This window comes from Vulpes lagopus, chromosome 1 (genome assembly GCF_018345385.1).
Source record: "Vulpes lagopus strain Blue_001 chromosome 1, ASM1834538v1, whole genome shotgun sequence".
NCBI classification, from domain to species: Eukaryota; Metazoa; Chordata; class Mammalia; order Carnivora; family Canidae; genus Vulpes; species Vulpes lagopus.
In genome coordinates this window covers 146,736,628-146,751,820 of record NC_054824.1, presented here as the reverse complement: position 1 = coordinate 146,751,820, position 15,193 = coordinate 146,736,628, and the positions used below count along the sequence as shown (strand labels likewise).

At 43.4% G+C, this 15,193-nt stretch overlaps 1 protein-coding gene across 1 annotated transcript in view; it reads right to left on the bottom strand.

Annotated features, from left to right (window-relative positions):
- DNAH14 (dynein axonemal heavy chain 14) overlaps positions 1-15,193 on the bottom strand; it is a 311,703-nt gene that overhangs the window by 74,618 nt on the left and 221,892 nt on the right. The window contains 7 exon segments of the mRNA XM_041749477.1: positions 2,509-2,603; positions 4,173-4,298; positions 5,245-5,353; positions 9,256-9,437; positions 10,556-10,747; positions 12,697-12,858; positions 14,730-14,927. Of these exon segments, the coding sequence (XP_041605411.1) occupies positions 2,509-2,603; positions 4,173-4,298; positions 5,245-5,353; positions 9,256-9,437; positions 10,556-10,747; positions 12,697-12,858; positions 14,730-14,927 (1,064 nt within the window).

Below are 15,193 nucleotides of genomic sequence, written 5' to 3'. Positions count from 1 at the left end.
AAGAAGTAAGTTTCAGTGAGATGCCAGGAGGGTGGTGATTATTATGCAGTAACATTTGGGACTTGGGAACTAAAGGCACAGGTCCATCCACAGCAATGAGTCTCCCCCAAATGAAACCATACAGACTTCCCAACAGAAGGCAGGCAACAAAGCCAACTATATGCATACAACACTAGCTACAAGGGTTACCAAGAAGGTCCTCCTGCCTTAAATTTCACCACTAGAGATTCACTCATTTAGGTTAATCTTTGTTTTCTTTTACAGTCTACTTCGAAAATGCAGATATTTTTCAGGACTATATATTTAAATAATTAATGGTTTATTTAGAACTAATTTATCAGACGGTTTTTCTGAGATTATCAGTGTGGGTTTTTTTGTTTTGTTCTTTTTTTGAAATAAGGAGAAAGGTTGTAACAGGAACTAGGGAAAGAGTGACAAGGTCCACAGGGGAGAAAAGAGAGCTCCAAAAACAGGATTTTCCTCAATTTTGCCTATATTTGACACTTTTTAAACAAACATAATGGGAATATAGTAAAATTGAGATAAAAATACATTATCTATAAAATTTTAATGTAAATTAAAGGGAAAATAGATTCAATTGACTATCATCCCACCTACCTATCACTTTTAAGAAACAAATACCTGATTCAAAGCAAGACCAACCTACATTGGAAATCTGCTTTAAAAGCCTCGTTACTACACAGGAGTCCTCTGACTTAGACTTTTATTGGTTTGCTCTAATCTATATTTTCTACCACCTTCCCCCTTCTTCTAGTGGCTAATGCAGCTAGGAAAGAGAGTGGGCTGCCCTGGGTACCTGCTTGGATGTCTCTGCTGCACATCATAAGATGTGGCACTGGAATCAGCAATATCACAAGGGGGAATCTTAACAAACAAACAAGCTACACAACAAGAAACCCCCATAACGTATGCAAGGAAAGGTTAGGGATTTCTAGCTAGGGAATGGGAGTGGGCCTGTTCGGTCTGAGAAACCTCTTAGCATAAAAATAACGAGCACCTGCCTCATGCTAGAATCTAATGTAAGCACTTTACATGTTTTAACTCAACCAGTCCTCTAATAACCTGTCATCCCTGTTGCATAAAAGGGAAGTTGAGGCACCAGAGCCAGAGCGCTTACCCAGCATAACATGCTGCTCTTAGAAATCAGGCTCATAGGCATTTGCTCTGGCTTCTCTCCTAGGAATATCTCCCAGAGAAAAGCTAAGAGGACGGAACTTCTGGAACCAAGTCCTGAGGTTCCAGGGAGGGTGATGTTGGGGGTGGCTTAGACACTGCTACTTCTCTCACGTGGACTCAGGCCACCCTCTCATGCTCACAGGCTGCAGGCACCCTGGCGTTTGAAGTTCCTCAAACCCATGAAGTGCATATCTGGCTTCAGACTGTCGTGCTTTCCATTTCTCCTGCTTAGAACACCTTTCCTTTAGACACCTTCCTGGTTCACATGCAAATATGGCTTAGTTCTCTACTTCCATTGCTGTCTGGTCAGAAGGGCCTTCACTAACTGGTAGTGGCACTAAGTTCAGTGCCCAGACTGGGGCCTAGTGCACAGCACACACTCAGCATCCCTGCTGCCTGAGCATGGGGGAATGCATTCCTGTGAATGAGGTCACACAGGAGAAAGAAGTCAAGAATTTGGTCTGCTTCTCCTTCTCTGACTTTCAACTGCAGGGAGGAGCTCGGGCACTGTGGTATGTGCTGCTTTCCCGGGAGAATCCTGCTGGTTAAAGACAGCTTGTCTGTCATCATCTCTTCTTGTTCCCAGAGTTAATAATGTTACAAATATCATGGTAGATTTGCCTACTTCTGCATCTTTAATTGAAATATCACTTCCAATAAATAATGGAAAATGCAACACATCCTGCAGGTGACAGCAAAGTCTTCTTGTCTGTTGGGCCACAGACCCCTATGGAGAGGATCTCACCAAGAGATTCAAACTACAAATATTGGGATCAGGCTCTGGACCTTGGAGTATCTCATTTCTTCTTGGAAGTTCCTACCCCAGGAGGGCGGCCAGGGCCCAGGGCCTGGGCACCTGGTAGCCACTGTGGCCCTGGACACACGTCACTGTGGTGCCGCGGACCCGGCCCTCTGTAGCCCACAGCAGCACCCCAGACACTGTCCTACTTTCGGACCTGTAGGTCAGGTGCTTCATGGCTCCGTCTCTCGTCCTGGATATGCACTGTTGGGCCAATCCTAGGACGTGGGTTTTAGGTCTCTGAGACTGGGATAAAGTTTGTCATCAGTAGCACAGCATGTAGTTTAGTCAGCAGTGGCTTTTCTCACGGCTGCAAAAAATATTGATGTGTCCTGCGGGTGATGGAGCCATAACACGGATGACATACACTATGTGACACACAAGTTTAAAGTAACCAAGATGGGTAAAAGTGACTTGGTCTAAAAACATATGAATACAGACTTAGTAACATTTACTAGGCATTTGTGCTTTATTTTGGGCTTCTCCAGTTCCAAACAAATGAGGTGAATTACCTCAGCTCAGCGACATCGGCTTTATCCAGGGCGCTCAGAGCCACGACCGCCTTGTCGAGAGCTGGCAGCACACTTTTTATTTCACGGGCAGTTTCCTGCAACAAAGTTAGAGGCCCCCAAACATGTATGAATGCATATAGTTGCATGCTGTAAATTCTTTTATCTTGAACCCGGAAAATAGATTTGGCCCTTTCTACGATGCATGTTGTATACACCACTAGGAATGTGTGCTGCAGTCCTGAGTGCGGGTGATGAGGAGCTGTGTGTGTGAGAACTCTTCTCCATCAGACTCAGGGTGGTCCTGGGAAAGGTGGGTTGCCCAGCTAAGGAAGCCTGAGATTCAGAGGCCCTCGCCGGCTCTGGCCTTCTCCTGTGCCTGGAAGGAGCTCTGTCAGGGTTCACAGGGCTGTGTGTCTTCACTGGCTCTAAAAGTCAGACACTAACTGCAACCGGCTTTCCCTTGGGTCAGGTGTCAGCAGAGCAGCTGTGGACATGTTTGGGGTCTGGCTGAGAAGCTGAGTTGGACATAGTCACTACTCTATATAGTGAAGTTATTAGAAGCTATCTAAATTAGGAAGGACTTGGAGAAGTTCTTCAGTTGTCCCCTGTTCAGCTTTCCTGGGCATGTGACGTTAAGGGCTCAGCTAGGAGTCACATTGTAACATAAATTTATTACACAGGCGGAGCACCAGAGCTACATGGGCAGTGGGGGAAGAAACAAGGTTTGTGGTATATGAACCCAGAATCTGATTTGTGGAAAGTCAGTTCATCAGATGTGTATGATTGGAAGTGCAGGGTCACATTCTCAATGATACCTACCCAAAATGGAACACAGGTGATAATGTAGTACACACTACTCTAAACTTAGCAGAGAGCTTCTGTTTTTTTCAGTGGGAGTTATGCAAAAACAAGCCATCAGAATTCCTCAGTTTTCGGGTAATAGCTACTGCATTTAAAAAGATGTTTTGGAGTATCTCAATGAAATAAGTGAGAAATTAGAGGCTCCTTACATAGATGTGTGTGAAAGGTACTCTATTTTATAATTTTAAAATTTTATTTACAAATAAATAATTAAGACAAAACTTAGTGAACACAGAAGTGATTAAATGTTATTTTGATAGAGAAGCAGATGTGATGAAAATTTTCAGATCACACCAAAAGCAATAATTTATTAAGAGGAAAAAATACATTTCAGATAGAGGTAATGATCTGGCTCTTGTCTGTTTAATGATCAAATTCACAAAGAAGAATGCATCATACAATCGCACTGGAAAATGTCAGTGTTCTGGCTGAGTTTGCAAGAGATATTGACATTAATGAAAATCTAAATATCAGAAAACAACTCTATAAGGAAGATATTGGTGGAAAACTAGTTAATGAATGTTCTCAATTCATACACCATCTAAAAATCATTAATTGCCCAAGAAACCTTGAAATGCCAGTTTTGCTTAAACCAATCAATAGCAACATTAAAAATATTTATGACATTATTGGTGATGAGTTATAAAGTTCAAAGAAACTATCCAACTATCAAAAAACCCACATTTTTATCAACTATGCTGAACATTGCACAGGAAATGATATTAATAATTCTCACATGAAAAAGTAAGAGGTAATTTTGCAAATCTCCAAATAATTGGTATTGATTATATTTTAGTTTTTACCTGAGCATAATCTTCTACAATTCTTACTTCTTCAGCCATAATTTCTTCATCCTGTTTAACAAGCACCTGGACTTTCTCCACTACTTGTGAATCTTTCTGCAGCTTTTCCATGAGTGCTTCCTCTTCCTAATGAGACACATAGTTCTTCTAAGAATGCATTTTAAGAGATATAGAACCTCTTTTTTAAAGAGAAATTCATTTAAAGAAAAATTCATAAAGCTCATTTCATTATTATTTTAAAGATTTATTTGTTTAATTGACATAGAGAGAGAGAGAGTGTGAGCATGAGCAGGGGGAGGGGCAAAGGGAAAGGCTGAAGCAGACTCCACCCTAGCAGGGAGCTGATGCAGGACTCGATCCCAAGACCCTGAAATCAGGACCTGAGCTGAAGGCAGTCGCTTCCTTGACTGAGCTACCCAGGTGCCCCAGCTCATCTCATTATTTAAAATTTACCAAAATCAGCTTGAAATACATTTGTTGAACAGATTAAACTGGACAGGATAACCATAGCCAGTATCATCTCATGAGACACATGTGAAGAGTTTTAGAGCACCCTGCAGACTGCGAGTTACCATAGCATAGTTGATTGATTTAACTAATAACAGCAGAATTATTCAATGTGAGCTTTTCCAACTAGTTGTATGCCTATTATCACACTGAGTTATTACAATATAGTGCTGTTACTATTTTGCTATCATTGTTGTCTTGTTGTCATTGTCTTGTTCATTTTACAGATAAGAAAGTTGAGGCCAACAGAGCTACACAGCTGCATGCTAACAAAGCTGCAATCCTAATCAATGCTTGCAAAGTATCACAGCCTTTGCTTCCCAATGCTGTTCTATATTAAATATAAAATATTTAAAAGAGATTTCAAACCAGATGTACCTTTTTTTTTTTTTTTTTAAGATTTTACTTATTTATTCATGAGAGAGACAGAGAGAGAGGCAGGCAGAGGGAGAAGCAGGCTCCCTGAGGGGAGCCCAATGTGGGACTCTTTCCCAGGATTCTGGGATCATGATCTAAGTCAAAGGCTGATCCTCAAACGTTGAGCCACCCAGGTGTCCTAATATACCTTTGTTTTTTGTTCTATTTGTGGGCCAAGGACCAAGAGCTCCTCTTGCATATCTGTAACTAGAGTGGTTGCTTCCAGGATCTTGGATAGACCCACATAAAAACGATTCCTGAGGGGAAAGTAGCATTATATTAGCAAAGCGAGATTCACCACAATCATGTATTGAAAGACAACATGGTAAAGATGTTGATTCTTCCCCAAATTATCATATAGGTTTAATGTGATGCCTACCAAAATCGCAGTAAGATTTTTCTTTGTAGATACAGACAAGCTTCTTCTAAAATTTACATAAAATTTACATAGAAATGAACTAGGATGATTAGAACAATTTTGCAAAAGAATACAGTGGGTGGCATCTCTCTACTTGATTGTGAGACTGATTAAGTAATGATGGTCATCAGGAAGAGGTCTTGGCAGAGGGTAAGATACCTCCATCAACAGAACAGGACAGAGAAGTCAGAAACAAACTCACAGATGCACAGTCAACTAGCTTTTGACAAAGGTGCGAGAGTGATTTTCAACAAAGCGTGTAGAGTGGCTGGTTATACAACAGATTGTGGATGTAAGCCTCATGCCTTACACAAAACTAATTCTAAGTGGAGGGCAGAATGAAGTGTGAGAGGTGGGACTGTGGTACTTTTAGAAGAATGCATAGGAGAAAGTCTCCAGGACCCAGGACTAGGGGAGGAGGGAGGAGTTAGAAGACATGACAAGAGAAGCGCAGCCAAGAAAGAAAACCAAATTTGACAAATTGGATGTCATCAAAATCAAAACAGAAAGACTCCATCCAAAGAATGACAAGACAAATAACTGCTGGGACAAAATATCTGCAGTCCATAAATCAGACAGAGGATTCCTATTTAGAACACCCAGAGAGTTCTCAAAACTCGGCAATGAGAAAAACTGAAGAATCCATTTAACAAATGTGCCAGTGCTGTGCAGAGACACTGAAGGGGAAAGGAGGCGCAGGCGCAGAGAGGGCTACCCTGGTGGTGGAGGGCCGCAGGCAGAGACCACAGTGCCGTGTCTGCAAGGCTGTAGAGGAACACTATTCCTCATGCACACAGCCACGGTGGACAACAATGTGGTATTTTCTTTACGATCCAACATATACTCACCGTGGCCTGTTTCTGGCCTTTCTCCCAGAACCGCTCCACCGCAAAAACCACCCTGGCTCCTTCTGTGGATGAGTGGTTGCACTCATGTGCATACCCATGCATACCTATCCATGCCTCAGAGTGCTTACAGAAACGGATAGACTATTGATACGTGCAACGTCTGGATGGAAATCCACCGCGTGATGCTGAGCGAAGCCCATCTCGCCCCCCACGTACAGGGGAGGCTGGAGACAGAGACCAGACTGTGGCCGGGGGCTACTGGGAGCTGCGTAGGGGCTGCCCAAGGGACTCGGCTGTGGTGAGGGACTAGTTCTGCATCTTGATTGCTGTTGCAGGTCCACACAAACACACACAAGGGATAAATGGGCACAGGACTGTGTCTACACCAGGTGCCCACACCAACGTCCTGGATTTGGTGCTGTACTACAGTCATGGAAAATGTAGCAAGTGAGGGGGGCAACTGAGCTTAATGTATGCGGGACCTCTCTGTACTATTTTGCAACTTCTGGTCAATCTATTTCAAAATGAAAAGACTGTGTTTTTAAAGAAACATAAGATAAAGTTGAAAATTTTCCACTTACCTATTTACTAGAATAAAAACTTGAAAATACACAGTTCGTAAGGAATAAAATAAACACTGTAAAATCAGAGGACTGCAAATCTATAGCCCTGTTTAGCCCTAACTCTAGCAAAAGGAGGTAAAAGCCCCGTGGAAGATCCAGTTTCTACTTCTTGGGCTTTCCTAACCTATGAGGATGTCGTTGCCACATGCTTACACTGTCAATGACACCAAGACTGCTGGGCAATTCACTCTTTGACCTAATCCAGGACAGCTCCTCAAAACTTCTCATCTGGATTCCTACAATAGCTTTCAAATCTTTGGTTTTAGTTTTATATCGAATTTATCCCCCATTCTAATACCAGACTGATTTTCCTAAAACACAAGTCTGTATTAAACAGAGTTTTTATTTGTTATGAGTGATGTATGTTGGCCACAGCTTGGCAGTTAATCTGTAATATCACCCCCAAGAAGTAGGTGCTATTAAAAATAAAATGAAAAACTGAAAAGACAGTGGGGCTCCTGAAGCTTGGCTCCCAGGGGAGCCCATGCATAAGGCAGGCAGTTTGGGACTTACCTCCCTGAAGGGTCCCTCCCATATAAACAGAATGTTTCATTATGAGTTTTGGGTTGGAGAAGAGATGTAGATTGGCTGTAAGGGACCCAGACCACATAATGAACCCTCCCCACTTCTTCTCCCATGTCTACCCCTGGGACACAGGGCTGCTGGAATCTTCAAGTGGCAAACAGGAGCTGGGGCACTGGGACCTCTAGCCTGGGGCTTCCTTTACAACTGTGATGGGGGTGAGCAGTTATAATAGATGATCATGACCATGCATGGATGCGGTCCTGGTCTGGCCCACACGTTGGGGGTAGGAGATATTCTAGTATAGCACAAAGAGCCAACTAGACATGTGTCTGGGTTGAGGGTGTGGGTGAGGCACAGACAAGATGGGGAAAAGAGGAAGCACTGGGCTAGTGACTGGCCGTATGATCATAGTCATGTTGCTGCAAATGGAAGGCAGCAGTCCCTGTGGTGGGAAGGGGACACTTGGAAGCTTGGAAGTCAGAGGTGGAAAGAGGATCCACTCATCTCTTGACTCCTGTGTGGGGGGCATCTAGCCAGTTTATCCAGACTGCTGTCATCAGCCTCAAATTGAACCATCGACCCACAAAAAGCTCCATCCACAGACTTCCAGAACCACCTAGAAGTCCCTAACTCCAGGACCTGAAGAGTCTTTACTTAAAACAACAGAACAAGATTCACCTTCTAAAGGATCTAAGAGGATTCCCTGTAGCCTCACTGTATTCACAGACTCCAGCAACTGCTCTAAATTTAGCTGAGTTGAATCTGCCATGCACTCCCTGCCCCCGACCTTGTTAACAACACCTTTACGAAATTAGCCCCTGCCCTCACATTAGCATCATGCCACTGCTGAAGCTGCTACTACTTCTTGCCTAAAAGTTAGGCCTACACTAATCTGCCACATGCAAACCAGTCTGACATCTCTAGCACAACTGGTGACGAGAATCTGTCATTGTCCTGGATTTCCTGCTGAATATCTGAGGAGAGTATGTGTGACTGCCAATGCCTCTTGATGCGCCCAATCAGGAGCCTGGCTGTGGCCTACCCTCTAAGTTCTGGGGGGAGGGGGTGGTCAGAGTCACAGCCACTGTCATCCAGCATGGCCTGAGACACAGAACAGATTGGGTTCAAGCCCCTATCAGTACGGCTCATTAGGGTGTCTCATGGGGTGGCCCCTGGAGGTCACGGAGTCTTGTCCAGACACCCTGTGCCTGTGGGCCTCCTGGAGCAAGAGCACAGGATGCTTGTGGGCAGAGGCTACCAGGTCATTTCCCACTCACTTCCCTATCTTCCCAGGAGGCTGTTAGTGGTCTCCTGGACTCTGATCAGGTACGAGATGTCCTACCCAGTATTTCGTTGCCCACCTTCCCCGGTGCAGTGGGGGCTCTGGAGCTGCATAGGCTCCTCAACAATACTCTCCCACCATCAATGATGCTGTCACTGGACTCCCTTTATTTTGCTGGTGTCCCTGGGATAAAGGCAAGCCAGTGGCACCTGTGCTTGCTCTGGCTTTCAGGACATGATCAAGGGGAGGGCACACTGCCTTTTCCCAGGGGGCCTGTGCCAGCCAGGTCTCCACTGCCAGGCAGCTGTGGACGCCTTATGTCTCTCAAGGGCTTGTGCAGTTTTTGTCCTTTTCCCCCACTGGAAAGGCAGATTCTGACTCATTCTTTTGTGTCTCTTTTTACAAATAAAAGCACCAATTAAAAATATAGATATATATTTCTGATTTGGTCTCAAAGTCTTACCTCTTTGTTTGCATTCCCTTCTCCCGTGACCTCAAAATGTGAGCAAAGGTATCCATGAACCACAAGTAGCTACTGGGAGTGATATAATAATGCCTTCCAGTTTTTTGGAAGTATTTTGTGTTCAAGTCTTTTATACTTCTGTGGATCTGGACACATGTTGGGGCAAGTTTTTCTTTTAAGTTCTACAAAATAATAATTTTTAAGAATTAAGAGACAATAATCTAAATAGACATAAAGAGAAAATTGAACATGGTGAATAACCTGAAGTTGTTTATCATTCTGAGATGTGGCGAGGTTGAGAAGGCCCCCGGCAAATGGGACCGAGACGAGAATATGGACATGCTAGTGGCTTAGATGGTGTTGGGATGAAAGAGGCAACAACTGGACCGGTGACTGGTGACATGCTGGACTCATCCTACCAGGCTTTCCCCTCCGTTCTGCTCCAGCTGTCCGAGGACTCAGAGGCCATCATCCGTGGCCTGGTTCATGGTGCCTTCCTTTCCTAAAGTGGGTTAGCAACTGCAAGAGACTCTACTTCTCTTCCTTGAGTGAAAGAAGGCTGCAAAAATGTAGGGGCTCAAAGGACATACAGGTATGTGGCTGGGAAAACTGAAGGAGAGAGTGCCCCTTACATAGTTTTGGAGAGAACTGTGTCTGAGACACGCCCTGGCCCCAGCACCACCCCCCCTGCCCATCATGGCTAGCCAATCACCTGGTCACCTTGAGCCCAGCTGCACATTCTTCCCAGGTCCACCTGACTCGCCCTCAGCCTTTGCTTTCCTTGGGTGCTTGCCAGGTAACGTCGCAAGCCCTTTACCAGGTGCTGTACCGAGTTTCGGGCAGCTACTTTTATAGCTTCTTTTGTCGACACCCCATGGGTCTTTGGTTGGGCCATGCTAGGGAAGATTCTTACTTACTATGGCTCATGAGTTCTGAACTAATTTTGCATGTGGTTTGTTGGAGACAGAGAGACTTATAAGGAATACGCAAAGGGTACAGCATCCATAGCGCAGCATCTGGTGTGCCCAGTGGAGCTTGTTCCCTTTGGGGATTCTGCTGTCTGCCATGGGGCAGAAGAGTTCAGAAGCCCAGGCAGTAAGGAATCTGGGCATCTCTGACACAGGACAGATCAGGGGAAACTGATGAAGGGTCAAGGAAAACCCTTGACCTATGTCATAGTTTGCCTAGAGCTGCCTATTTTTGCCTACCTAGGACTCATTCAGAGATCTAATTCTGTCAGATGCTGTCAATAACTTGAAATCTTCCCTTGTGTCAGATTTTTAAAAGAGAATATATTTACCTCTCTGTTCTGTAAATCCACCTTTTCTCTTAAGAAAGAATTGGCTACAACAAGGAGAGCTTCGTCTGGCCACTTCTCATACCAGTCAATTGTGCAGATGGTGATCATAGAAGGATATGCTCTACAATGTTGGCGGAAGTGAGGTCCTGTGGGACTCATGGTCATAAAAATATGAAGATTTTTATATATCCTCTGAAAATTAATAAAGATATAAGTTGTTAAAATGTAATCCTCTGCTTTGGAAAAAATATTTTATTAAAAATTCCATTTGAAAATTGTTTCACTTCTTTACTAGAACTGAGCAGGTGTGCCCCGAGCACATTCCAAAGGAAACTACACATCTCCGGAGCTCAGGTGAGGAAAGTAGCCAGGTTCTTCTCTCTGGGACCTGGAACACCTCTTATATAAACCAGGTCTTAGGAGTGGGTGTGGTGCCTGAGTTCTCTCAGTAGGGGATCCTACAGCAGACTGGGACAAGTCTAACTACTTCACTTTTGGCTCTGGATTGGTGTGCATCTAAGATGCCTAGAAACTCAATGTGGGAAGTGGTTAGATGAATGAAAGCTGAAAGACAGAGGAAAACAGACCAATGTCATGGGTGGGACATGAGGGAGGCATTAGTAAAATCCTGAAGGGTTAGAGCTCAGCAATATTAGAGCCTCAACCATCCCCAGGTACTTGGCAGGTGCTGCCTCCTGTGAATCTCCCTGCATCTTTCCCCCATATGACTGTGTTGTGGTGTGGCTGCTGTTCCTGGCTTCTTGAAGGACTGGCAGGGGTGCAGCTTCTTTCCTCATTCCCATACATCACTTTAAATGAAACCACATTACTGAGAGCAGTTTAGGTGAATCAATGTTCCTTTCAACTCAAATAGTTCAATTTGTACAAACTGATAAGATGATGTTTGAGTATCAAGCAACCTATTTTGCCAAAGAAGTATGGTAAAAGCTGAAAGAGGAGGAAAGTGTAAGATTCTTTTTCTTTCCTTTTGTCTTTAAAAAATGTATAAAAGTAAATTAAACTGCTCAGTGCAGAATTTATACAACAGAGAAATGTTCAAGTTAAAAATGAAATTACCTCTCTTTGCCTAACCCATTCTTAAACTCCTACCTAAAGATGCTCAATGTTAACAGCTGAAAGTATGATGACTTCATTATTATTACTGTAAGATACTTCATGCCATTTTTGGAAGTATGATATAAAATAGACAAATAATGAAAACTGATTTCTAACTGGGATTTTTGGTTTATTTTTTATTTCTAGAGTGCACTGTTCTCCATACTTCAAGTTAGAAATTCTTTGTTCCTCCTTACCAATCAGTTCATATATATAAACCAGTTTAGTAACAAGGCACTAGGGGGCCACAAGTGTTCAGGATAATTGCATTTAAAAATATGACCCAATCTAAGCATCTGTTCACATGACGATGTTGTCAGTGGTGGACTCCATTTCTGGAATTTTTAACATCTTCTTGTGCCGGATCACTAAGCATCCACAGAGGATGAGGTGGCCTAGTTCGATTTTCCAATGACTCCATCACAGATAGGAGCTGGCGCCAGACCTAAGCCGGCCTGAAGTGCTTCCCCTGTGGATTCCTGCTTTCAGCAATCACACCTCTCTCACCACTAGGTGGATGTTCAGTCATCCTGCAGAAAGCTTAGCTCGTTGGTCTGGATCCTGCCTCCCTTCAAACCAGCCCTTTACTGACCCACTGCTGAGGTCCTTTAGAATATCATCTGCTCTATCTGGATTATTTCCGTCTGTTCCCGTCACCCTCTGGCCAATTCCAGGCTATTCAAAGGGATACAAGAATTCCTGTTTCTTGTCTTTGCAGACTTGATGCCAACTGTGGGTAGGCAGGGAACTCAGTGTAAGAAGTAAACCCGGGGTCTTATTTCTCTTATCTTTGCCTCTTGTTATTACCATGTTCTTTAGCCACCGATAGCAGGCAGACCCAGACCCTTGCTGACCCTGGATGTCCTTAGGGTGTGATTTGTCTATGTGCGGGGGTCCAGTCATTAGTTTTAACTTTAAAAACTCATTTAAAGAACTAAAAAAATTTATCCAACTTGAAAATCAGGTACAGAATTATAAATGTAGTCTACTTTTAATTTAATATAATAATTTGAAAAAACCAATACCTTTTGGAAGAATGCAAGTAAAGACTGCCTATTATCAATATAACCAGACTGTTCAACAAAAGATCTCATCCTTAGCGCAATGGAATCCAGCTCCTCATTTTCAAACAGGTCAAGTACTTTCCTCATATTGAGAATGTTGTTCAAATTTTCCAAAAACGCCTCCTTAGGTGAAACAAATGATGAATCAGGACTGAGTAAATTATTTACATATTCCACTCAAAACACACCAAACTGAAACCCAGGACAAAGAGCTGTGAAACTATTAGAGGGAATTTTTATTAATAAGTATGAACATTTGGATTTTGAGAATAAGTCCAAGCTTTATTTTAAAAAAAAGCATCCTTAGTATCATGACCTCCTTGGGATACTCTTCAGACCCTTCCGGGTTCCTAGTGTTTCAGCCCAGGTGGGGAAGGAAAGCGAGTGGGACAGTCTCCAGGAGGGGCTGACAGAGCTTACACAATGCTGGCTGATTTTCTGTCTCATCCAGGACTGATGGAGGACTGATGAAGCTTCTTAAGCACACCAATTATTTCCTACTTGTCCAGGGTTCGCTTACCTGTTCTGGGGTGCTGCTGTCTCAGCATCTGTTTTGTTCCACTAGGCAGCCTGTGGAGACCCTACTCTGACACCAGCCCCTCATGCAAGCAGCCCACAGAGTGACAAGCAAGTGCTAGCTCCTGGGAGGACTTCTCCAACAGTCTGTGGTCAGCAGCAGTCCCTGCTGCTCAGGGCCTATGTACCTTAGATGCCCCTTAGATAGACCCTCATGGGGCAAACCGAAACCCCACTCTTTAGGCTTGAGTGGACCTGAGAACCCCAAGTCGCTCTGCTCACAGCCCCTGATGAAGGCATGTGCCCTGGGTCTTGCCTCTCTCTGCCCATACCCTGCCTTGACCTCTACAGGCGGCCCCTCAAGGCATGCTGTGTTACTTCTTCCAGGACCTGCAGTAAACTTCTCTACTTCACTTTCTTTTGTGGTCTCCTGTTGAACTGGGGATCACCATCCAGCACTCTGTAATCCTCTTTACAAATGTTAATTTAACATTGTCATAGCACCAGGTTTTGGATTCACAGGGAAAACAATGATGTGAGCAGGAGAAACCTGGGAAGTGTGGGGAAGACCTTGAAGTCAAATGACCTTGAAGTCCTAAATGACATGGGAATAGATGATCACAACCATCTCAGCTTTGACCTGACAGTAGTTTTCTGAAAAATGATTTCTTAAACTAGAACAGTAGGCTCCTGGCAGGGGAGAAATGACATCTAGAATCCAGAGGTGTCTGGCAGAAACCTCAAGCTGATGAACAGACCAGGGTATTTAAATTTGGGAAAGGGAGGACACAGAATTAAAGAGGAAAGTCAGATACTACAGAGAACAGCAGATACAATACAACACTAGGACTTACTCTCAAAATAACAACATGCAAGAACACCACAAGCCTTGGGAGAGAGGCCCAGTATGCAGAGAAAAATCAAGATGAGAGTTGACACAAAGAAGTAAATACAATCTGAGATGGCAGGCCGAATTATGTTCAGGTTGTGGAAGGGCACAATTTATGCCAAAAAACAGATTAAAAATGAAGCTGGGTGATTAGCAGTTTTTGCTTGTGAACAAAGCACATCCTGCAGGGAGACCTAAATTTGATGCTGACACTGGGGCAGTGGACAGAGGAAAAGGAGCCTCAAATCTGTGATGGCACGCTGCGGAGCACGCGAGGACATAGTGAATTCAGATGATGGTGTTGTTTTCAAAACACAGATGACAAAACTAGTGTAGCTACGTGGGCAAATTATAATTTGCCAATTAAAATGAAAACTATAAAGACAGAAAATACTTTTGTTGTAATGCTTATGTAAAACTGCAGCATGATGACACATATATAAACTCTGGGCTGTGACTGGATAATAAGGACAGAATAACGTAAAAAATAGGGCAGGCTGGCAGGACTGTGTTTCATTTTCAAATATTAAATGGGGGGCACTACTTATGTAGCAAACGTTAGCAAATAAGATAGACAAAATGTACTTACCTGCTTTGGGTTTAAGTTAGCAACTATCAGAGCAGTGGGGTTCCCTTCTAATCCTGCTTGAATGAAGCCCCTTTTAAAGTCTTCTTTGAATTCTATGTAGGCAAAATTGTGGGATGTGGGCACTCGGTAGAGTTTGCATTCTGTTAAATAACAGGCCAGGGTGGCACAGGTCTCCTTTCCACAGCCGTCTATTCCAATCTGTGGAAGAACAATACAACATATGATTCCTATATACATCCTGGAATCTTTGCAGTGTATAAGCTGCCTATGTGTATGTGCTAGAAATTTACATGGCCAAAATGTTTATAAACTTTTTGGGAAATACATTAAATATAACTAAAGTATTCATCAAAGTTCTTTTTTTATTTTTTTATTTTATTTATTTATGATAGGCACACAGTGAGAGAGAGAGAGAGAGAGGCAGAGACATAGGCAGAGGGAGAAGCAGGCTCCATGCACCAGGA